The sequence below is a fragment of the Mizuhopecten yessoensis genome, unplaced genomic scaffold (assembly GCF_002113885.1).
Source record: "Mizuhopecten yessoensis strain PY_sf001 unplaced genomic scaffold, ASM211388v2 scaffold6307, whole genome shotgun sequence".
In the NCBI taxonomy this organism is placed as follows: Eukaryota; Metazoa; Mollusca; class Bivalvia; order Pectinida; family Pectinidae; genus Mizuhopecten; species Mizuhopecten yessoensis.
Window position 1 is genome coordinate 238,262 of NW_018406484.1, and position 27,497 is coordinate 265,758.

The 27,497-nt window shown below is 37.4% G+C and overlaps 1 protein-coding gene across 2 annotated transcripts in view; it reads right to left on the reverse strand.

The window, feature by feature from the left end:
• Nucleotides 1-542: 542 nt before the first annotated feature.
• Nucleotides 543-27,497, reverse strand: part of LOC110451945 (synaptotagmin-11-like) — a 51,527-nt gene continuing 24,572 nt past the window's right edge. The window contains exons 2-4 of one of the 2 annotated variants that reach the window (XM_021500178.1): nucleotides 23,783-24,582; nucleotides 8,876-9,008; nucleotides 543-2,701 (exon numbers count right to left, since the gene is read on the reverse strand). In XM_021500178.1, coding sequence (XP_021355853.1) covers nucleotides 2,394-2,701; nucleotides 8,876-9,008; nucleotides 23,783-24,582 — 1,241 coding nt within the window. In that variant the 3' untranslated portion in view covers nucleotides 543-2,393. The remainder of the gene's footprint in view (nucleotides 2,702-8,875; nucleotides 9,009-23,782; nucleotides 24,583-27,497) is intronic. The other variant, XM_021500180.1, reaches the window with a different exon arrangement.

Here is a 27,497-nt window from a genome sequence, read left to right on the forward strand (position 1 = left end):
ATAAGAGACCGAAGTTTAATGGTAAAATGTCAAAAGAGAAGTAGTAAAAAGGTTCATAGCATAAAAAAATTATGATGATTAACTTTAATGGTTTTCTGTGAAAGCTAAGCCTCTATGTAATCATGCAGACGTCAAAAATAAGTCAAATGGGCAAAAATAATAAAATAATTTTGATATTGTGCAACTGTTTATTTCAGTTTTTACACTAAATTGGACATCATTTTTCCGATATCATTTCCCACTAGGTCACCACTGTAAGGTTGTCACTGATAGACAAACAGAAAACCGGTTCATCACATGTATACAACAATATCCTTTGAAAAATATATCATAGCAAAATATTCCTTTATGAATAATTATCATTTCTCTGGTTACGGTAATAACCACGGCATACCTTCCCATTGTCATTATTACTAACCATATGTGTTCTTATAATTCCAGCAAAAGAACGAAACATCATGATGAATATAACATAACGTTAGAGTTCTTGACATAATTTAGCGATGCAAAATACTCATTTATTATGTTGTAGCACTTATCGCTTTCCAATAATTAAACATTATTTAGTTTCCCTTTACTTTACTATCGAGTGCGATGACTTACCTGAAAAAAAGTAACATACAACAATAGTCTTATCACTGCAATCCACATGACGTCACCAGTGTAAACATCAGTGGATACTTAAACACGATCGAACACATTAGGTTCTTACGTATTTGTACTACCAGCATTATCCTGTCCACATGTGTCGTACATGCATGTACATTGCTAATATAAGATAAAGAAGTGTTACTGACGGCGTAATACATTCCCCACTGCTACCAAGGTCTTATCATTCTATTGCCTTGACACAAACACTACACAATGTGTCTGTCCCCTTAATGTTATAGAGAAACAATATATTTATTACCGATATATACTTTGCCCTAATAAGAAAGTTCGAAACATTTTGTCTGAAAAATGTGTACGAGATATTAAAAGCAGATTGCTTAGAATGCAGCTAACATTGTTTTTCTGAAACTCAAAGTTGATGAAATAAAAAGTCTTGTATATCAAACGTTGTCACTACATATTCACAATTACAAACAAGAATAAGAAATGTCTGAAATTGGACAAGTGGTTGTAGCCGATTGCATGACCTTTATATAACCTACGGTTCGTTAACCTCCGTCTGTAAATTTCAATCATTTCCGTCAGGTACAAGAGAACTTCCATGAAATACAATTTCCGTTTCTTTATTACATTTCCAAATGGAATGTGTTCTAATTGATCTGCTCTTTCTGGGACAGTTAATCGATTTCAATGACATTGATGATTTTGTTTCCGTATGAGTGTCGGTGGTTTCCGTGCGGCTGTGAATTGATCTTGTTTTGGAGTCGGTGACTTCCGTTTTGGTATCAGCGGTTTCTACATGGGTTTCTGGCAATATCAGGAGCAACCCAACGGACGCCTTGTATTTTTGTTGACCTTTCTCTTTCCATATCATGGACGTTGTCAGTTTTTCACTCTCCTGCTTGAGAACACGAAACTATACAAAGCTGTACTGGTACATATTTGGTTTAAGTCCTTATAAAAGGGGTTGATTGTCGAAATTGCTCTCCTATTGCAGTTCCGTTCTAACCAGAAATAGCTCTAGATTTGCCACTTGAGACCTGCTTTGACGGGTTATGATACAACGGAGGGGAAATCTTCTTGTCTTGAGTAACTGGTACCAAAGAACAACTCTCTCGGAGGACATCGAGCAAATTCATTGATATTATTTGGAAAACATACGAATATTTAATTTTGTATTTTTAATATCCTCATGATAATATTTTTTTCAGTTTTAGTTATTACATGCTACGGGCGTTTAATGATAAAACAGACAATGAAACGACGCATAAATTATATATCAATAGTTATATTATTTGACCTTGATATTGTACTGCTATTTCGTCTATTATGAATGGATTTGAACAGCCCACGAATTCACCCTTATTCTTGATTTACTGTCAACCAGGAAATGGCGTTTCCGTTTTCCGTTTTAAACACGTATATTGTAATATTGTCACGTGCTTTTCTTTTGATGTGTATTGTTTGTATATACCACACAGTTTTGTATTTGAACTATACTTATTGATGCGGAGTACTATTTCCTAGGTAATAGTTCTACATCATTCTGGATTGAATCCATCATCAGGTTTTACACTTACCCCATTTTTTGTATCTACATGCATGTAAATTAAACTATATATCACATCTTTAACTGTTCCGCGCGTCCTTGATTGATGATTTACACAACCAGTCAAGTTTGTATCAATCAAACTGTTTCTTGATTTAAATACATGCATGCTAGTCTATAAACAGTTCATAGTGTAAAACCTAGTCTCATTGCCATTTCACTTCAGTTTATCTCATTCCTTTAACTTGTGCCATTCGGCGATCTGCTTCCGCGGGCAGTTGATGACCTCGCTCCAGTGATGCAGCTGTTGACTGCTAGTCCTCGCCCCGATTTCCAGGCGTCCAATCACCTCGTTCTTGGTAACTCGGTCCCAGTCGAGCAAAAGGAACTCCAGGCTGATATTCTGAAGACCCTCATTGTACGGAACGTCGAACAGGAACGACTCGTTAAACACGGGATTCAGTGTCCGCTTTTTCACATGCGTCTTCTTTTTAGCAATTCTCTGGCCGTTGTAGAGAAGGTAAATCTTCACGTAGGGATCTGTAATATATGAAATCAATAGGATATACACGACAATAATTACAGATACATATTTATAATACATTAAAAAATGGTTTTATCATTTATTGCAAAAATGATAAAAGATTGGAAAAGAACGCAGTTACAGGCTGAGATATGCAACATAAGTTCAAAACAACGACAAACAAAATAATTTAGGTGCTGGCCCTGGTGTAACCGGGCATGACTGTGGCATATAAAGTAATATACTGATGCATAAACCGTCCTTTTCTGCTAAATCCATCATTTCTTTGGAGGACAATTAAATGAACAAAAGGATACCGCAGAACGTTTAAATGCATTATCATTTCTTAATATTAATTTCCTCAATAGTAACCATTTGACCATGTGCTTAAATGTTTAATCTGCTCTCAAGTTTGTATGATAATGATGTGTACTGCCGAATCCTCTATAACACCGAACCTCCTTGTTGGATCTGCTGTCAAGTTTGTATAAGATATAATGAGATACAATTATAGTGTATGGTGATGAATTCGCCGCTGGATAGGTTTATAGGCAGTTTTGTTTGCCTTCGGTTAATTACAAAAAAAAACCACATTTATATTTAAAATTTGACTTTATGGATTTAAGAGAAACTGAATCGAGGTAAGAATGACACACAACGTTTCCCGTTTTACTTAAAGAAATATTTATATTTGTTGCTTGTAAGAAGATTTTTATATCATATCAACTATAAACGGACAAGGTTTATACGACCAAGCGATGTTAATATAACTTCTTAAAATAAACACAAAAAGTGAATGATTCTAACCATATTTGGATCGTTTGACGTAGGGAGACAATTAGACTAGTGAAATGCCATATAGTCTCGCCGAGCGACAGTAAACATAAGCCTGGAGGGACCCATATATTTATATCTCCCTTTGTAGCAGAACGTATTTAGATTTCCATAATCCATGGAGATGTCTTATAGGCATTTAAGCGCGTGTCATACGGCGTTGGTTTGTTCAGATGTAAACACATACAAACGCACAGCTTGAATCTGTTATCTTAACTTGCATGGGTAGAAATCTGTCACAGAGTACTCAGAGATCATTGCCCCATCACCTCTTTGTATGTCGCGACATCTTTGTGCTTCGTAACGGAGGATCCGAGCTTAACGCTACATTACCTCTACGGTTGTCACGGTGGCTTCCAAGCTTATTGTTCAGACATGTGTATGTGTATGTCACGGAGGTTTCCGAGCTTATTGTTCAGACATGTGTATGTGTATGTAACGGAGGTTTCCGAGCTTATTGTTCAGACATGTTTATGAGTATGTCACCGTGATTTTCGAACCTATTGTTCAGACATGTGTATGTGTATGTCACCGATGTTTTCGAGCTTATTATTCAGTCATGTGTATGTGTATGTCACGGAGGTTTCCGAGCTTATTGTTCAGACATGTGTATGTGTATGTCACCGTGGTTTCCGAACTTATTGTTCAGACATGTGTATGTGTATGTCACCGAGGTTTCCGAGCTTATTGTTCAGTCATGTGTATGTGTATGTCACGGAGGTTTCCGAGCTTATTGTTCAGACATGTGTATGTGTATGTCACCGTGGTTTCCGAACTTATTGTTCAGACATGTGTATGTGTATGTCACCGAGGTTTCCGAGCTTATTGTTCAGTCATGTGTATGTGTATGTCACGGAGGTTTCCGAGCTTATTGTTCAGACATGTGTATGTGTATGTCACCGTGGTTTCCGAACTTATTGTTCAGACATGTGTATGTGTATGTCACCGAGGTTTCCGAGCTTATTGTTCAGTCATGTGTATGTGTATGTCACGGAGGTTTCCGAGCTTATTGTTCAGACATGTGTATGTGTATGTCACCGTGGTTTCCGAACTTATTGTTCAGACATGTGTATGTGTATGTCACCGAGGTTTCCGAGCTTATTGTTCAGTCATGTGTATGTGTATGTCACGGAGGTTTCCGAGCTTATTGTTCAGACATGTGTATGTGTATGTCACCGTGGTTTCCGAACTTATTGTTCAGACATGTGTATGTGTATGTCACCGAGGTTTCCGAGCTTATTGTTCAGTCATGTGTATGTGTATGTCACGGAGGTTTCCGAGCTTATTGTTCAGACATGTGTATGTGTATGTCACCGTGGTTTCCGAACTTATTGTTCAGACATGTGTATGTGTATGTCACCGAGGTTTCCGAGCTTATTGTTCAGTCATGTGTATGTGTATGTCACGGAGGTTTCCGAGCTTATTGTTCAGACATGTGTATGTGTATGTCACCGTGGTTTCCGAACTTATTGTTCAGACATGTGTATGTGTATGTCACCGAGGTTTCCGAGCTTATTGTTCAGTCATGTGTATGTGTATGTCACGGAGGTTTCCGAGCTTATTGTTCAGACATGTGTATGTGTATGTCACCGTGGTTTCCGAACTTATTGTTCAGACATGTGTATGTGTATGTCACCGAGGTTTCCGAGCTTATTGTTCAGTCATGTGTATGTGTATGTCACGGAGGTTTCCGAGCTTATTGTTCAGACATGTGTATGTGTATGTCACCGTGGTTTCCGAACTTATTGTTCAGACATGTGTATGTGTATGTCACCGAGGTTTCCGAGCTTATTGTTCAGTCATGTGTATGTGTATGTCACGGAGGTTTCCGAGCTTATTGTTCAGACATGTGTATGTGTATGTCACCGTGGTTTCCGAACTTATTGTTCAGACATGTGTATGTGTATGTCACCGAGGTTTCCGAGCTTATTGTTCAGTCATGTGTATGTGTATGTCACGGAGGTTTCCGAGCTTATTGTTCAGACATGTGTATGTGTATGTCACCGTGGTTTCCGAACTTATTGTTCAGACATGTGTATGTGTATGTCACCGAGGTTTCCGAGCTTATTGTTCAGTCATGTGTATGTGTATGTCACGGAGGTTTCCGAGCTTATTGTTCAGACATGTGTATGTGTATGTCACCGTGGTTTCCGAACTTATTGTTCAGACATGTGTATGTGTATGTCACCGAGGTTTCCGAGCTTATTGTTCAGTCATGTGTATGTGTATGTCACGGAGGTTTCCGAGCTTATTGTTCAGACATGTGTATGTGTATGTCACCGTGGTTTCCGAACTTATTGTTCAGACATGTGTATGTGTATGTCACCGAGGTTTCCGAGCTTATTGTTCAGTCATGTGTATGTGTATGTCACGGAGGTTTCCGAGCTTATTGTTCAGACATGTGTATGTGTATGTTACGGAGGTTTCCTAACTTATTGTTCAGACATGTGTATGTGTATGTCACCAGGTTTCCCAAATTATTGTTCAGTCATGTTTATGAGTATGTCACGGAGGTTTCCGAGCTTATTGTTCAGACATGTGTATGTGTATGTAACGGAGGTTTCCGAGCTTATTGTTCAGACATGTGTATGTGTATGTCACCGAGGTTTCCGAACTTATTGCTCAAAAACATCGGAGTTTGAACAGATACTGTTTATTAATGAAAACGGTACTTTTGCAGACCACTTTTGTTATAAATTGTTCATGTTACCGGATATGTTGATATCTAAGATTGAATTTGATTGGTGGATTGGATGTGTATATTTCCAATTGGTGAATCTTATTTATATATCCTGATCGAATAATGCCAGGGATACGTATTGTTTAGTTACTCGAAGGTATTGAAGTTCTAATTGTTATATCTCAGGAGTTGATCCTGGTTTGTTACTTTCAGCTTGAGACTATGATTAGTTAATCCCAGGATTAGGACTAATAACTAAAAATTGTATGGTCTGGTTGATAAATAGTATGAGTAGACCATGATTGGTTATCCCAGATGTATATTCTGATTGGTTAATCTCAGGAGTAGACCCTGATTGGTTATCCCAGATGTATATTCTGACTCGTTAATCTCAGGGGTAGACCTTGATTGGTTATACCAGATGTATATTCTGATTGGTTAATCTCAGGAGTAGACCCTGATTGGTTATCCAAGATGTATATTCTGACTTGTTAATCTCAGGAGTAGACCCTGATTGGTTATCCCAGATGTATATTCTGATTGGTTAATCTCAGGAGTAGACCTTTGATTGGTTATTCCAGATGTATATTCTGACTCGTTAATCTCAGGAGTAGACCCTGATTGGTTACTCCCATATTTGTATTCATATAGGACAATATTTAATCGTAAGTTGAGTAAATAGCTAACAACAATGTTTGACATGCAAGGAACTCAAATAGGCTGGTGCTTGATGGTTTGGTAAATATAAACGTGTATATATAACGATGCGTGTTAAATCGGCACACATTTTCAGAACAAAAATCAATGCGTCATAGTATTAAAGACCATAATGGTTTGCAGTTATTCTGTATAAAATCAACAATGACATGTTTAATAGAATTTTATCCAGCTTCCTGAAACACCAAGAGTCCAGAATCCGGTAATGTGTCCGTTATGTAATTATGTTGTGGGCACTCGTTCAACAGGGTGTTTGTTTTGGCTACTGGCGAAGATCGATACCTGAGTAGTCCTACACATCACGTGATTTAACTGGAAATCACACACTAGGAACTCATATCACGAGCATCAATGACTCTATGATAACTTATTTGGAGATCAATATCACGAATAATTTTTATGAGTATTGATGCTGTGATTCTTATTAGGACCTGATATCAGTAAGTTTTTTAGTTAAAAAATAGTTACTGTATGATCAATTATCATGACTCGTATTGTTAATTAATCATGAGCATGAATTACTCTGATAACTTATTATGACCTATCATGAAGTATTGAGCATGGGGTACTATAAGATCTATTATTAGGACATAGTAAAGTGCTGTGAATATTCATATTGGACCAGACTTTACAGGACAACAAAGGTGGTGGAAATATTTGACTCAATGATTCGGTTCTTTCCCCCTAGTAAGTATAAGAAAAATAATATTAAGTCAAAAGTGAAAAGCTGTTATTATTAACCGTTGTTAGAATAAAATCTACATGTACATTAAAAATATGAATGGACACATTCATAAACCATGTATGCTGGAAACCCCCGGACTCAGACTATCAGTCTGTTGATCTCATTTGTCTTTTCCTCTTCTTTATAACTTTTTAGTGAGTTTGAATAACGAATTGACTTATTATGATTTATATAGTAATATCAAAGTTCCTACATTGAACCTTTTGGTCTTATCAACTTGTGTGCATCAAATAATATACCAGTGTTCCATTGCATATTAATTAATAAAACTCGTTATGTGATAGAACATAATGGTTTCGGTTCTAAATTCAAAATATGTAAATATATCTTTTGATTAAGAATTAATTGTCTCAGTTTTTTGTATATTTTAATAATGTTTTTCATTTCTAATCCATAAAGCAAGTAAATAAGACATTTTGAGTCCGATCAGAATTTAGATACAGGTGGAAATGACAAAGCATTCTGAGCTATCAACCCTTAAATTTGATTAAATGTCAAGCAGTTGACTTTCGAAGATGAGGAGAACTTCAGACTTTAGGGGTGTTGGCAACCGGTGGGACCTGCCAAAAATACTATATGAGTTTGAACGAAAACCTACAAGTATTAGAATCGTTAAGTCGACTGTGACTTTGAGTTTCAGGCGCGTATCCAGAAAGGTTGAATTTTCCAATTCAAAGGATGAATCATCCTGAATTCAGGGCATTATATATGACAGCAAATTGACGTTGCTACTGTGACGAAGGTTCGGAAGAATTTATACAACGCATTTCAAGTGGTTGTAAATATTGAATGTACAACCCACAGCCAAAGGTTTATGGTTTCTGTATTTCAATTATCATGGGAATGTTGAAGTTATACGAGAATGTAATATTGATTTTATCAGGTGACTAACGGCAATGCAACAACATGCATGCGTTCAAACCAGACTTTCTCGAGTGAAGTATTGTTTAAAGAGAATTTTCGTGTCTTTGTGCTTATGTTTAATCTTACTGTACTGTGCTTATAGATTCTAAAATGTTGGATAATAATAAAAAGAGTTTTTACAAAAAAAGCCAAAAGTTTAAAGCAGTTTCACGAGTCTTGACCTTTTATAAACCCCGAGTTCTTTTTAACTCATAACTTGGATAGCGTTCTATATGAAGTCAAAAATGTGTAAAAGTGTAAAAGACGGTTAAAACATTTAAGAAAAAAAGATATAGTGAAATTGAGACCTACAATTCTCACCTGACAGGCCAGTGATGTCCATCTTAGGGAGGTTTCTGGCCTTCAGCACTACCACAGTGAGACGGTTGGCTGCGGGTTGATAACACAGAGACACCAGTAGATCCCCTCGGCCTTGCATCTGAAACTGAGAAATGATAGGAGATACGTAAACAGGTTGAAAATTAATAACAAATAAATACATGGGCGTCAAAAAACAAGGACAAAATATATCACGGCGTCAACAAACAAGGACAATAAATACCGCATCTTCGACAAACAGGCAAAAGGTATACCACAGCGTCAACAAAACAAACCAGAAAAACATATACCACAGGCTCAAATAGCAAAAGAAAAAAGATAACACTACAACTTCAACAAACAAGGACAAGATATACCATAGCGTCAACAAACAAGGACAAGATATATCATAGCGTCAACAAACAAGGACAAGATATACCAGAGCGTCAACAAACAAGGACAAGATATACCACAGCGTCAAATAGCAAAAGAAAAAAAGATAACACTACAACTTCAACAAACAAGGACAAGATATACCATAGCGTCAACAAAACAAACCAGAAAAACATATACCACAGCGTCAACAAACAAGAACAAGATATACCACAGCGTCAACAAACAAGGACAAGATATACCATAGCGTCAACAAACAAGGACAAGATATACAATAGCGTCAACAAACAAGAACAAGATATCTATACCTTAGCGTCAACAAACAAGGACAAAATACACCATTGCTACGGTTACCATACATGCAAAACGTACCAAAGCCTCAATAAATAACGATAAAACGAACAACATTGTCAACAGACATGGACAATATATATCACAGCGTGAACACAAGGATAATATATATTACAGCGTGAACAAAAGGATGATATATATCACAGCGTGAAAACAAGGATAATATATATCACAGCGTAAAAACAGGGATGATATATATCACAGCGTGAAAACAAGGATGATATATATTACAGCGTGAAAACAAGGATGATATATATCACACCGTGAACACGAGAATGATATATAACACAGCGTGAACACAAGAATAGTCAACAAACAAGAACAAGATATACCACAGCGTCAACAAAACAAACCAGAAAAACATATCCCACAGCGTCAACAAACAAGAACAAGATATATATACCTTAGCGTCAACAAACAAGGACAAAATACACCATTGCTACGGTTACCATACATGCAAAACGTACCAAAGCCTCAATAAATAACGATAAAACGAACAACATTGTCAACAGACATGGACAATATATATCAAAGCGTGAACACAAGGATAATAAATATCACAGCGTGAACACAAGTATACCTTAGCGTCAACAAACAAGGACAAGGTATACCATAGAGTCAACAAACAAGGACAAGATATACAATAGCGTCAACAAACAAGAACAAGATATATATACCTTAGCGTCAACAAACAAGGACAAAATACACCATTGCTACGGTTACCATACATGCAAAAACGTACCAAAGCCTCAATAAATAACGATAAAACGAACAACATTGTCAACAGACATGGACAATATATATCAAAGCGTGAACAAAAGGATGATATATATCACAGCGTTAACACGAGAATGATATATATCACACCGTGAACACGAGAATGATATATATTACAGCGTGAAAACAAGGATGATAATAACGATAAAACGAACAACATTGTCAACAGACATGGACAATATATATCACAGCGTGAACCCGAGAATGATAGATATCACAGCGTGAACACAAGAGTAATATATATTACAGCGTGAAAACAAGAATGATATATATCACAGCGTGAACTCGAGAATGATATATATCACAGCGCGAACACGAGAATGATATATATTACAGCGTGAAAACAAGAATGATATATATCACAGCGTCAACACGAGAATGATATATATCACAGCTTGAACACAAGAATAATATATATCACAGCGGGAACACGAGAATGATATATATCACAACGTGAACACAAGAATAATATATATAACAGCGTGAACACAAGGATGAGAAAAACATATACCACAGCGTCAACAAAACAAACCAGAAAAACATATCCCACAGCGTCAACAAACAAGAACAAGATATACCACAGCGTCAACAAAACAAACCAGAAAAACATATCCCACAGCGTCAACAAACAAGAACAAGATATACCACAGCGTCAACAAAACAAACCAGAAAAACATATCCCACAGCGTCAACAAACAAGAACAAGATATATATACCTTAGCGTCAACAAACAAGGACAAAATACACCATTGCTACGGTTACCATACATGCAAAAACGTACCAAAGCCTCAATAAATAACGATAAAACGAACAACATTGTCAACAGACATGGACAATATATATCACAGCGTGAACCCGAGAATGATATATATCACAGCTTGAACACAAGAATAATATATATTATAGCGTGAACAAAAGGATGATATATATTACTGAGTGAACACAAGGATAATATATAATACTGCCTGAATACAAGGATAATATATATTACAGCGTGAACTCGAGAATGATATATATCACAGCGTGACCACAAGGATAATATATATCACGGCGTGAAAACAAGGATAATATATAACACAGCGTGAACACGAGAATGTGATATATCACAGCGTGAATACAAGAATAATATATATTACAGCGTGAGCACAAGGATAATATATATCACAGAGTGAACACAAGAATATTATATATTACAGCGTGAACACAATGATGATATATATCACAGCGTGACCACAAGGATAATATATATCACACCGTGAACACGAGAATGATATACATCACAGCGTGAACACAAGAATAGGATATATCACAGCGTGAACACAAGGATGAGAAAAACATATACCACAGCGTCAACAAAACAAACCAGAAAAACATATCCCACAGCGTCAACAAACAAGAACAAGATATACCACAGCGTCAACAAACAAGGACAAGGTATACCATAGAGTCAACAAACAAGGACAAGATATACAATAGCGTCAACAAACAAGAACAAGATATATATACCTTAGCGTCAACAAACAAGGACAAGGTATACCATAGAGTCAACAAACAAGGACAAGATATATCATAGCGTCAACAAACAAGGACAAAATACACCATTGCTACGGTTACCATACATGCAAAACGTACCAAAGCCTCAATAAATAACGATAAAACGAACAACATTGTCAACAGACATGGACAATATATATCACAGCGTGAACTCGAGAATAATATATATCACAGCGGGAACACGAGAATGATATATATCACAGAGTGAACAAAAGAATAATATATATTACAGCGTGAGCACAAGGATAATATATATCACGGCGTGAACACGAGAATGATATACATCACAGCGTGAACACAAGAATGATATATATCACAGCGCGAACACAAGAATAATATATATAACAGCGTGAACACGAGAATGATATACATCACAGCGTGAACACAAGAATAATATATATTACAGCGTGAACACAAGGATAATATATATTACAACGTGAACACAAAGAAAGCAAAGACAAAACACTTTACTATAAGAATGGGACGCAAACACTGCAATTGAAACCACGAAATCAATAAAAAAAATCGCAACATATATTGCATCTAGAAATTTAGATTTGACCACAATACTAGAACAAAACGAACGAGTTTGTAAATCGTCTAATAAAACTACCCGTAACGTACACAATATTTATCTGTTGATAAAACTATACCTAAAACCTAATGAACATAGTCATTGCCTTTGTTTGACTCGGTAGGTGTGCTTGACGTTCTCGCAACCAGAAGTCGTCTTCCCGCTTGGTAGTCATCGGAACACATTTAGACACACATCAATGATTTTGCTTGAATTCTTACAACCATGACATACAATAACTGGTCAATGTGGCTAGAATGGTTGAAATATTGTAAAACAAAAAATGACCGCTGTTGTTTATTTAAAAAAGTATTCCATTGATTAAACTAACCGTGATACGTTTATTGAATAATACCTCCATATCTATTTGTAATGTTTAATATAGCTATAAGATTAGGTGATAGATACCTGTTCCCTCTCGTCAAGTACAACTGTTATTAGCATGGCGTCTGACGGTCATACACAGAAATCAGACACATAAAAGTAATCTAAAACTCCAAAACAGAAACATTGATTTCTGTTCTTCCTAGTATCGCTGTTTCAGCATTGGTCATGATTATTTTCCGTCGGAATTCCCAAGATGTTGTTAGAGATGTGTACAGGAAATGACGTCAACGTGAGGCCATATTGGATGACTTTCCTCTCTGGGTGGTCTAAGGAATGTCCTGTTGTTGCGTTTTGTCAGTGCCCATACTTGTACACGGTACATGATGGTGTCCCAGCGGTCATACTAATATACGAATGAGTTGTTCGTGATTGTCCTCGGACTTAACTACCATTATAAATTGTATAGTAAGTCGTGTGATTTAACACATAAACTAAAAAGTAGCTGATAAATAATACTAAGATGATTTTATAACGAAAGCTGATGTTATTTTAAAACAAAGAATAATAATATTGTACAGCTTAAACAAAGATTATTTTACAGATTAGACTAACTTCCCATTTTAAGCATTGACTAAGATTATAATATCACCTCTTTCCCGAAAATATGGTAAAGTTCGACTGTGAAATTTCGAATGATTACATAAAAGATGTCCTAGATAACGTGAACATAAAGAAAGAACACATATGAGAAGAGCAGGTATCTCTCAGGCATACCTATAACAAACTTCACAAAATGTATGTTTTAGAATTGTTTGTTTCCAAGAGACGATGTCATTTGCCGACTATATTTTGACGGTAGATACTCTTCCTCTGACCAAAATCACATTTAAATAATGACACCTTACTGAACACGCTTATCTACGTATATTTACATTCTGTGTTGCATTTGCCTATATGTCGTTAGTAAACCAAATTGCAGTATATGAGACTGTATACTACAATTTACAGTGATACGGCCAGTGTAGGAATACAGCTGGTACAAGAAAAACAAACATGGCCGCCCGATATTTTCGGTATCAATAGGCCTATAGTCGGAAAACATTCTGGGTTCGTTAGCATTGAGCAATATAGGTCATCACAAAAAAATAAAGCAACTTGACAAATTATGACAATATAAATTTATTATAAAAATTTATTGTAAGCGCCATTCTAGATACAAAATTACCAAGTTTGTCGACGTCAACACACAGGGGATCGGTTTCGAGATTTTGAGTTATGCATAACATCAGTGAATAACCACAACACTAAAATTCAACATTTCTAAAACCTTGTAAAAGTCGAGGGTATCGACAAGGTTTTAAAACGTGTATGAATACCTTGTTAAGTGTTGTGGTTTTCAGTGATGTCATCCATTACTCAAAATCACGAAACCGAGCCCCTGTGCACGTCGTCTGCTAGCGATGCTAATCTGACCGATTAGACTTGGAATCTATTTCAAACGAAATGTCCTTGGAATCGTTATCACCTACTGAAAGGACCACTTTAATTAAACGTTTCCAAGTATATATGCTTCTGAAAATAACGTAATATTCCAGTCGAAGGAAACAAGCGTTTCCGAGGAAACCAATCAAGTCCGTTCAGCGCCGCATCACTTCAAAATACATGTAATCTATCAATGCGCGAAAAACAGCTTTAATTTTAAACAAGCAGAAGTTATGTAGTCATTAACAATTTTTGCAACATATACACACTCATTTGAAATAAATAATAAAGTTAAGTTTGTGTTTAAACCATTTTATGTGCGTGTGATTTTCAATGACACGAGGGACTATATTATTTCTTCTGGAAATGTCGGCTGTTCTGGGATTTGAACTTACTGACGTCACTGATATGATAAGCGGGAAATTCAAACGTATTTTAGCTTCAGTTACTATACAAAACAAACTATATACATATAAATTTATATATAAGCATTGAACTGTTACCAGATGCAGTATACAGGCGCCCAACGGGCGACATTCTATTTATCTGTCACCCAAATTGCATTCATATCGACTGTATACTGCATCTGGTAACAGTTCAATGCTTAAGTAACAGTGTATTAAGTAAGCCTTAGGAACGACACTCAGGTGTGTCCATGATGCTCACACTGAACACCCCCAATATACTGCTATCGGATACCATTTGTATGACTGCGCACCCTTCTAATCAATGGCGGACGCCGGAGTGTCACGCCTCCACCTCATCTTTCAGCGATAATTTGCGAAGGATTTTACAATGACAGGCGTGTTTTTTTTTTATCAGAGACTATAACAGGAAACAATAAAAAATAAATCGATGGACGATGGGAACTTGCCACAATGACTGTTTGACGTAGTGAGGGGACCGTGTTTCCATTCCGGGTATTGAATATCCCTTATTTCCATTACTCGTTATCGTCCTGGTGTTTGTCGGCCACTAATTAATTGTCATACAAATCGTATTGTCACCTTCTCACGGCCGTTTTAACACTTCACAACAGGTTCGACTCAGAGACGGAATTCTATAAAGCTTAGTATGGATATAATGATAATACCTCGGCAGCAATACCAGGGCGTGGTATTCTATATTATCCTCCACAGATAATGATGTTCTATGATAATTAGTATGGACTGGACAATAATATGACAATGGTATATGACATGGGACCATAACACCAGGCAGTAGTGTTGTTTAATACTACATTGTTAAAATAAACTGGATAATGATATGTAATATAAACATTATGGATAGGTGGATAATACCACAGGGTAGTATACTATTATACTCATTGTTGATTAGTGGATGTTACAGGAGCGTAGTATCCTTTAATACTCAGTATGAATGAGATTTTATGATTCTAGACGATAATATTAGGGCGTAGTATTCCATTATACTATGTATGGAAAGTCTAATAATGTTTTATGTTATTCAGTATGGATAGTTGATAGTAGGGCGATGATACCAGAGCATTATGAATGGGTCCAGCACTCTTTAATACTCAGTAGAGATAGGACGATTACACGAAGGCGTAGTATTCAGATAAAGAGTATCATTAAAAACTAGAATAGATAAACAAGAATGTTACAAATGTAACAACATAAGCCAGATCAAATGTGTTATATATCGTGTGGGCTAAAAGGACAATTCTATAATGAGGCCAATGGAATTAGAGATAAGTTGTTTAAGCTTTGTTTTCAACCAGCAGCCTTTACGAATGGCACAGCGCTGTACGTAGGACGTATAGTGTAACGAGTCAGCACTACCTTTATTTACAAAATGTCAACCATTGATAGAACCTGTTATAACGTGACACTTAAATCGAACATGGTGTGAACAGCGTATGGCCAGCAATATCAATATTAGATTTCATTACTGTTTCGATTGTGCTAGATCCATCATTCTGACACACTGTTTGTGTTCGGCAAGGTTGGGCAGTTCACCTGTATTCTAGTAACTGATCACGTGACATTGATTACAGGTATGCCAGGCAGCATAAGTACACGTCGGGTACATGGAACTAGTGAAATAAAATGACAGGTCGAAAATCCTTTGCTCAATTACCTTACAGGTATTATCATACAACACAATATATTTCGTATATAGTGAGAACATCATAAGGATCAAACAATAAGATGGCGTTAGGCTGTTTCCAAACTGTCGTTTACATGACGACACAGAAGATTTCATGCCACAAATATTAAGAATATATATTTATAATAAACCATAGCTATGATTTTACAATATACATTTTTAGCATGACACCTTTTCGGACATCACGCAGCATTGGCGTAACGCTTTGCGTTCATACCTGCATGAATGTTACAAACATATGTTCAATCACTGTATATAATGCAATATGACAGTGCGTATCAGTGTATCAAAGAATACATTATACAAAAATTACAGTTGGTATTATTGTTTGTTTCAGAATATATTACAATTTTACAGTAAGTGTTGTAGACACTTCATATTCACTAAGTCTTTGGACGTATTTGTTTAAAATTAGTTTGTAGCTTTCTGCGAACGTTTCTGCAAATGTTTCGAATGTTTACCAAGGTCATTGTAAGTTGAAATCACGAGGAATAATTACTTTAATTTCACAATAGCTATCATTTAATGACATTAGCAGAATGGAATGAAGCAGGTGTATTTGTTTTCGATTCCTTTACTGTGAATATAGCCAGATGGCTTATTAACCATTTATAACAAGCAAAAAAATATCATTCACCTGCGTGATCAGTTGTAAACATTTTAAAACAAACATTTTATCATTGTTAAGAAGAATATTGACCAGGACAGAGCCAGACAGAGCCAGACAATCTTGCTGTGTATGTTGAGGGCTTTCGACAGACCTTGGATACCCACACTGATAATTGGGACGTGCTAATGGATCTCTCCCAGGTCTAGGAGTGTCTTCCACATAGCTTGTTCCTCAGGAAGCTCTCCCAATATGATGTGTCAGACGAGGCTGTTAGTCTGACGAGCAGCTACCTGGGGAACAGGAAGCAGCAGGTGTGGCAGGGAGACAACACTACCGATTGGACATCTTTAATTAACACGTTCCCCAAGGATCAATTCTGGGTCTGTGATTTTTGATATATCGTTTTACTGTGTAAAAGATGTAAAAGTATGCTTATGACAATAGTCTTTGCTATAACAACAATACTTTACATTGTTGAAATTAATATGTGTCGAAGTTTAAGAAACATGTTATAATGGTGTGTGGGAACACCTGTAAACAGTTAGCAATCAGCAACTTACATCTAAAGCTTCCAAACCTTTGATTAAAAAATGATTGTAATTTCAAAATTTGATCATAGTCACCTTATACATCATATGGCAAGTCAGCAACACGTACACTCGAGAAGCATAATACAGGGGGCGTTTGCTTTGTGCTAAAAGATTTTAAGTCTAGCTTTAAAGAACGACTATTAAAGCTTTTCACAAGTACATATATAGTAGTTGATGGTTTATAATATCTGTTTGACGTCGTGAAGAAACAAAATCTTTTTCGTTTCAGGGCAGAGGAAAAGTACATGTTGTTGTAAGGTAATAGCCATTAGACCTGACTACTAGTCATTCAGGTGGAAGGGGGAACATGTACAAAACAACCCATTTAATGCACAATTTATTTTTCTTGGAACTAGGACATAAGCGAAGTCGACTGTGGTACAATCACAGATTAATCAGGTTTACACCTATATTTACAGTATTCATCCTTATGTCTGATTCTATACTCTACGGTAGAGTCATGTGACATTTATGTCAACAATCAAATATAGGTCTGTTGCAAGGAGGAGTTTTGTTGCCATTATCACACACTAATCATATGCTATATCATTCTTATTTAACTTATGATAAATTTACGCTTGAATTTACATGTTATTTTCATATCCACTGTCTGCAACTTTAAATTTCCAATTATTCGTTGAAAGAATATTTATATAGCGACTGTATCTCAGATTATCCAAGCAAATTAACTTAACTGAATCCAAGGATAAACTTCAGTTGGAAAACAACGATTATTTTAATCAATATAGTAACCACTGTATGACAACACGATTTAACCCTACAGTGCTTCAATAGTGGTATGTGACTGAACACCATCAAGGTAATAGTCTAAACACACGTTTGTAAGATAAGGAATTACCTTCTTATTTTACCATTTTCGTGTTGTTTTTTGTTTGTCACATGCACGATATGAAATATCTAACTAAATCAATATCGATGTTAGGCCGTATTGTAAGTAAACTTATAAGTTAACTGCGTCAGACATTATACAAAGGTTTTCGTGTGGCATGCAATTACATGATATGCACTCTCCAAACCACAAAGTGGTTTTGCCAGTCAAGCTGTGTTTATGTACATAATGTGTCGGGAAAGTTCCATCTTTAACGCTAATTTCATGTCGGACGGAGAAGACTCGTTACGTACAAAACAATATAACATTCTATGATAGGAAATTCTCTAAAAGCTTTCCTGTGATCGCAGTTTTTCATAACGTGGCTTTTCTGTGTAATTAACCAGCGACACAGAAACTTGTGACATGATGGCGTGCACACATCGTGTTTTGATGAAGGTGCTTAGCAGTTTGGCATCTGTGTCAGAGCAAATAAAACCACGCTCCGCCTCTTCCCTGTCTAGGGTTAACGACGCCAGGCTTCTCATTGAAATATACATGGAGTTTACGTCACCATGTTAATAGTCCTGACTTTCCATATTTGGTGTTTATCTTTTTGTCTTTATATTCTGTCTATCCTTTTGTATTTGAGTGAGTGTCGAACCTTCTTCCTTTTGATGTTTGTCCTTTTATTTCCTTAGTTCAAAACATGTTACACTATAAAGAGCTGAAATATACGGTAAAGACAAAAACTGTGATCCATTTAACTGTTGTCTCAGAGTTTTTAAATGTGTGAATTAAACAAACTGATATATAACTGAGCCACTATATAGTGCCCTTTACAGACACCCGTGTCGACGTCCTGGTAGAATAGTGTTGGCAGGGGCTAGGCCTGGTCTTACTGACACCCGTGTCGACGTCCTGGTAGAACAGTGTTGGCAGGGGCTAGTCCTGATCTTACTGACACCCGTGTCGACGTCCTGGTAGAACGGTGTTGGCAGGGGCTAGGCCTGGTCTTACTAACACCCGTGCCGACATCCTGGTAGAACAGTGTTGTCAGAGGCTAGGTCTGGTCTTACTGACACCCGTGCCGACGTGCTGGTAGAACAGTGTTGGCAGGGGCTAGGCCTGGTCTTACTGACACCCGTGCCGACGTCCTGGTACATTGTAGAACAGTGTAGGCATGGTCTAGGCCAGGTCTAACTGACTTCCGTGTCGACGTCCTGGTAGAACAGTGTTGTCAGGGGCTAGGCCTGGTCTTACTGACACCCGTGCCGACGTGCTGGTAGAACAGTGTTGTCAGGGGCTAGGCCTGGTATTACCGACACCCGTGCCGACGTGCTGGTAGAACAGTGTTGTCAGGGGCTAGGCCTGGTCTTATTGACACCCGTGCCGACGTGCTGGTAGAACAGTGTTGTCAGGGGCTAGGCCTGGTCTTATTGACACCCGTGCCGACGTGCTGGTAGAACAGTGTTGGCAGGGGCTAGGCCTGGTCTTACTGACACCCGTGCCGACGTCCGGGTACATTGTAGAACAGTGTTGGCATGGTCTAGGCCTGGTCTTACTGACTTCCGTGTCGACGTCCTGGTAGAACAGTGTTGGCAGGGGCTAGGCCTGGTCTTACTGACACCCGTGCCGACGTCCTGGTAGAACAGTGTTGGCAGGGTCTAGGCCTGGTCTTACTGACTTCCGTGTCGACGTCCCGGTAGAACGGTGTTGGCAGGGGCTATGCCTGGTCTTACTGACTACCGTGCCGCCGACGTCCCTCCAGGACTAAGTTGACAGGGCCCATCCCTGGTCTTACATTCAACAGGCAAGACGGAAAGATCGATTACTAGGACGGCGGAGAAGGCGCCTTTCTCCTAATACCATATAAATATATAAATATATTCTGGAGATATATAATGTACATATATAACCTCAGAACTATTTTACTATTCCTCCGAATTCGTATCGTCAAGGTCATATAATATCAAATGTATACGTTAGATAAAGTTTAAAGATTATTGAATGTTGCTTCGACAATTTACTAACGTTTTGGGGGAAAACATAATAATTACATGGGTGAGACTATTCTAACTACAAAATGTTGAATAGTATTGTGGCATGTATCTTGCTGGAGAATCAATAGTAAACTTATCAACCGTAAAACGGTACATTAAACGTTAAGTACCTCGAACGTGTATCAACACTTTCACTATATTGTACCTCATGTTTTTACAAATATATGATGTCGTCTTTTTCTATCCGAGCCTGACTTTCGAGGACTGTTTTTAACGGAAAGGAAAAGTAACACTATATGTTACACTTCCTTATTGATTCTCCATACGAGTTGACGCGAGAATATAAGTGAATTATAGTAATATCGAAAGTCTTTTAAGAAGAGAACCACATCTTCGCGGAAAATGCTGTCTTATTTTTTTGAGCTAATGCCTTTTCGGTAAAAAGATAATTGGAAATTACGTAATCAGTTTTCCCTGTAATCATTTACCGCGTCTCACGAACATCTACGATATACAACAGAATCCATTTCTTAATACTGAGTACTCGTTTATCTTCCCTAGGAACTACGCCATTTAATTGAATGACTAAAGATAATGTGAATTCCGTGCTTCTGCATGCAAAGCGTCCTTATTGTCGGTTTTAATGGTTTTTTTTTCAATTTATTAAGCAATCGTGTTCATCGATTTATTTGAGTGCACCAGCCTCGATAAATGATTATTTGATTGCAGAGCAAGAAAATACGGCACATCATAATGTGTTTCTACGCATGCTTTAAAAAAAACACCCGGATAACTAATGTTCACTTCTTTCGGATGTTTTTCATTCAAGTCCTCATCACATCTTAGCACTTTTGACTAATTGATATTTGATGTCTGAGTGTTATTTTTTCTTAAATAAAATCCAAAGTGCAAAAGTATATGCTGTCGCATTAAACAGACATGTATAACAGTCCTTTCTATGGCCGCTCATGTGATGTTGACCCCAACCGTACCGCATCAATATTTAAAAATTCCACAATCAATCTCTATCATAATTCGTTTAAACTAAACTATGTCTCTAGTAAATATGGAATATTCTACATTGCTAATAAAAAGGAAGGGGCACTGTCAGAGCATAGGTATGACATGTAAGGAAACAATAATTCTGAATGAGGTTGCGCCAATACAAATCGTTGGTAATATTTGTAAGGTAGTAAAATATCTTAAAGATGGTTACTCTAACACAGCTCACAACAAATATGTGAAATGTACATGTATCATCTGTTAACACGATTGGCTGCATGACACAATTGCATGCTAATATCTTTACCTTGAAACGTGTTTACCTTTGTGTGATGAGCTATACCCACTGACTCGTGATATCTCTCTTCGAAGAGATGGTAGCAATTAATTGTGTCGTGCATTTAATTGCACGCAAATATAATGTTAATCTGTTAAAAAAATAATTCATTTTAACAAACAATTACCTTGAAATTTAATCACAGTTGAATGTATGCCATAGTGTTTCTTGATGTACATATACTTATTAGGAAATTACGGCACAATAAAAACAAACGTGATCGCTCGAACGGTTCTGCATGCAACAACATTTTAATTGATCAGGTAATCTCGTTCGTTTCGCACCCAAATGACATGAATGTGGCGTAGTTTTCATTACGAACCAGTAATTCTGCTGATATCGTCGTTATTTGCGGAACACTCGGTCGATATTGTTTCTGTTTCCTGTCTTCGCTTGATTTGCCTTTGAACAACGTTTCAGCTATTCGCTTGTCGTCATAGAATCTGGCTTTGCTCGCCTAATAACGGTCAGGTCACGGCAGGTATATGTCGAGGGCACATGTTATATAATTAACTTGAGGACGTAAAGAAAGCGTTTCGTAGCAGATTTGGTGGAAAATATAATGTAGTATGTCCTAGGAGTTAATAAGAACATATATAATACATGTAGGTGTAAAAGGCAAATTGAATGATGGCGTTATTCGGGTCAGAATCTAAATAAAAACCGCGATCTTATCCTATAAAAATCCTATCTTCGACTGATTCCGTTTTACGTACTTTGACTTTGGCTGGTTCACATGTACTGCTTTTCTGTTTACGATGACTTGACTAAGATTAGCATGAGCAGCCTTTGTTACTTTCACACTCTGACGTTGGCTGTAGTTCGCATGATCAGCTTTTTTTGTACTTTATTTACTGTCGATGGCTGCGGTTCGCAAGATCAGCTTTGTTTTTTTATTTACTGTGACGATGGTTGTGATCGAGAGAGCAGCTGTCATTAATTTACTGCGACGTTGGCTGTGGTTTTCATGATCAGTTTATCTAATTTCCGGTAGATGACTTGCTCAAACAGTCTAGGAGCAATCGGTACAACAATTCTAAGCACAAAAGGTCAACGTTGACAAACAAGAAATCTGACATATAACTAGATCCTTATCAGCGACTTGGTTTCTATAATGATATACAGGACTAAATGTTATCCATAATTTTCAGTGTCTCAATATGTTGGTCGAGACATTCAATGTATTTCATTTTTCAATTAGCTACATTCACAAAATCGTCCAAAAGAAAACACAATCACAAAATAATGCCCAAGAATTATAAATGTAATCACTTTGTATGAAAATGTTTTTGTTTCAGTGAAGCTAAAGATTATTTTAAAGACAATTTTTCTATGAGCCATGAAACAACACAAAGCAAAACAACATTATAAAACCTAGATGTAACGAATCAGATGTAAACAGCTTGAATTCTAAAGCGTATCTTAAACCATTAAGAACAATAATTAGATTTTCACAAACAACCTTGTCCAGGGCGACTGACCACTGTATGCCGATACTGTCTGTCTGACATAACTGTTTCCGTGCGCGTGCCGAGGTTACAGAGGCACTATTGTTTACGCAATCGATGTAGTCATGAATATGCAAATAAAAAGCTTCCCTTCCACTGTATATTTTAACTACACATTGTTTGGTTGACAGAGCCAACCTACATAAATATTCATGTAGTTCCTGGAATACACTTCACCGTAGGCATATAACGACGTAATTATATTTTATGATTGATGTATCCGTTCTGTATGGGAGATTCTGGTCGATGATAGTCTGTGAGGCAGGTCACATGTATGAGACTTAACACTGGCGGCCAATGAAACACATTGGCTGTTTTTATGGAAATATCAATGGAAACACCGATTAAATGAAAATGGTTGCCTTAACAATGAAACACATTGGATGTAAAACAAAACTAAATGAGTATGCTAATGATTGTAGTCGATCACCTACCTTGAGATGGCGTGGGTTGATTTCCTTGGTCAGATGAATTTCCTTCTGGGTTGGATCAACTCCATGAAGAGGATACACAACCTCGCCGATAATCTCGTCTCGCGAGAACCGGTCAAAGCTAAGGACCACGAAATGCAACGTAATTCCTTGAATCTGATTTTCACTGATGCCGTAGAAGGTAAATGTCTCGTCGTACGTGGGACTGAGGGTTTTCCGGAGAACCCTTGTTTTACACTTGTGCCTTTTATCAGGCAGCAGCTGAAGCTTGACGTAGGGATCACACCCTCCTAAACTTGGGTCCCTCTGGGGTAGGTCTACAGCGCGCAGAATCGTCACAAGCAAGGCGGTCTTCAGCGAATCATATTCCACGGAGAAATGGAGGTTTCCCAGTTTCTGTATTTTATTTTCATCAATTTGTTTTTCCCTCATACAAACTTCTTTCTCTGGCGTCTTCCCTTCTTTTTCATTTTCCACGTACACTTCTGATTTCACGTGACCTGAGGACTCTTTTTCGGATTGCATTGAGTACGATGGCGGAAGCATACGTTCAGTTGATCCAAGGTCATGCTGCGACGGCGGAGTAATAGGACTTGTAGCTTTATGCTTCATTGGCGTTCCGCGTGCTGAGACATTTTTCTTGACGTTTGTACTTTCCTTCAGCCCTTTTTTGATGGCAGACGATAGCCTGCTTTGGACCTCCTGAGCTCTCCGCCGTCGATAGCATTTGTACGTTACGATGGTGGCTAACACAATGAAAACTATTGTCCCGGCGACTATCCCAACTATGCCGAATGATGAAACTGAAACAGAAAACAATATACACTGAATATATCTTCATACAATAACATATGGTTAGAGTATAACATTCTCAGTACACTTTATATCTACCGTCATGCGAGCCATGTATATCATTTCAAAACATTTATTATGTCAGGTTAGGAGGGTTAGAAAGCAATGTATCAGCTTTAAAAGAGCTACAAACTGTTTCTAATACGTTGGAAAAATAATAAACAAATTAAAATAATAAATAAATTTATAACAATCAGAAAAGATACCATCAATATGGTGTTTAGTAGTTTTGTATAGGAAATTGTACATTGCTTTTGATTTGGAAGGAATACTATTGCATTTTAAACCAAGCGATAGTTAATGTATCGAGAATTATAAAAATGTAGGTTTGCTGCTTGTTAGGTAAGAAAAAGGAAAACATGCGAACAGACTTGAGATGACAAGCAATGATGTATAGAGAAAAAGTTGAATCCTATGCAGGGTATTGAGGCTGACCACATTAGTGAAAAGACTTCTCAAGCTCAATTCAGGCTGACCCCAATAATAGGAAAAGAACCGTTTCCATTCCAAGCATCTCCAGACAAACGATACCAAAGCTAGAAATGTCGCGACTCTACCCTACAGACATTCACTGTCAATTTCCTAAATTGAGTAGACTAGAAACGGAACTTGTAAAAACCATTCAGGTATGCTCTTCATTAACCACTACGATTTTGCTGCATTGCAAGGGAAAGGAAATTATTCAGGTAAATTTATCTCATTTTACAGTGATATTGTAATTCGTATTCGACTGCATCGTTAATCATGTATTCCTCCACGTCATTTAACGAACACTAGACACAGAACAAACACACGTCACATCTACATCACAATCTCGACACCTCCGTTACACAACCACGACACTTATGTAACCATATGATTTATTAGTGTAATCTATACATGTATGAACAAACGCTTTTAATAGTTGACAAATGCAATCTTTGAAAATCGAAAACAAGTTCACATATTATCTAAATAATATTATTTGAAACCTTGACAAACTATTATTAAATGGTAAGTTTTCAGATCATTCCACATTGACCGTGCCTCTTTTGCTTCAGAGATCCTGACATCAGTTTATCTCAGCGTGTGTATACGGTAGAAAATTCAAGCTTGTAAATTATGTGTGATTTAACTAGAAATGGAGATGTAGATAGACATGCGTGTTTACTGTCCCAGCACGATTTCAAACACACACTGGAGCAACATAAAACAGTGTTTCCATGGCAACAACAGCAAATAATTCAAAGTCTGAGAAATTACTTGGGAAGATCGATAGGACACGAGAGATCATACGAACGACAAGGCATAAAACGTCTTAATCAAAATAGAACTGGAACGTGTTTGTCGATTTTGTCGATTTTGTCTTCAGATAAACTACAGTGATGCCTTACTCCAAGCTCGCGTGCGACGTATGATTTACTTGCCGATGCATGCCACACAATACATATCACGTGATGCATTCCACATTACAAATATCAAGTGATAACTTTTACTTTGGCCAATACCAGTACATGTCACACCGGTACAAGGAAGCAAGTGCACTGGCCAATACCAGTACATGTCACACCGGTACATGGGAGCAAGTGCACTGGCCAATACCAGTACATGTCACACCGGTACAAGGAAGTGAGGTCACTGGCCAATACCAGTACATGTCACACCGGTACAAGGAAGCAAGTGCACTGGCCAATACCAGTACATGTCACACCAGTACAAGGAAGTAAGGTCACTGGCCATTACCAGTACATGTCACACCGGTACAAGGAAGCAAGTGCACTGCAGTTTCAGCGTTCATACAACATTAATAAAACCAATCACCGCAACCGAAGCACAATCCACAGAGGAATCGTTTTGTTCAAATAAGATGAAGAAAAATTCAATTGTTTCTTAAGTACAGATGATCTGTGAATTTCTCGGTTATTTGATTTGTCAAAAAATAAAATCTATAAATATAAATGATCACTTTTTGATCAAGGAAAGGCTTTCAAAATGGCTACAGGCGCTTTTCGTTGTTTGTTTTGTCTCTGCAACAGGTAACTCATATGACGGCGACTCGTGTGACTTGACCACAGCTAATGGGTCCATAACCCAACTGTCCCCCTTCTAAACCACATTGCCAAAGGCCATTGACATTAAGAGGTCTGTCTGGATGTAAATTACACATAAAATCAATGGTGTGGAGTATCCCTGGTGAAGGCAGTCGTCCCTTGTATCAGACAGTTCTATCGCCTATCTCCATGGTCACAGATCACATGACTAGACCCTATTCCTGACGTCTGCCAAGGGCAATCATGGAATCACTTTTTGAAACGGCAAATGTGTCTTTAATGTATTACAAGAAGATTTTGTGCTAAAAAAATTGCAATATTTAAAAACGCATCTGTCCTGCTTATAATAATAATACTAATTATAATTCGAGGTTCTGATATACCGCTTTATCACAACCTAGTTCGTAGGTCGTCTCAAAGCGGTTCACAAATTATTATCCGTGGTTATAGGGCCTTTGTAACCAGCCAATACCTTTCTCAACTCCCTGGGGAGCATACAGTCAGAGTTTCCATTTCGTTGCTAACAGCTAGCATTCAACAATTCTAGCACCGCCCAACCACGTACTCATTTACAGCTCAATAGAATACCGTGCCTCCGTAAAACGAACTTGAACAACACTTTGAGTTATAATTATCTTAACGTTTAATTAAGCTATATGTATCTAATTATTATCCAAGCAGTTCCATCTTCAAATTCCATATGTATTTCTCTGACCATTCAGACACCTCTAAATCGTCCAACCCAGACTATAACTACGATACAGCAGATTGTTACCGATGTATCAAATGGAGCCCCGCTGTTAGTCTTGTGATCGATCTAGCATTAATCTAGCTAT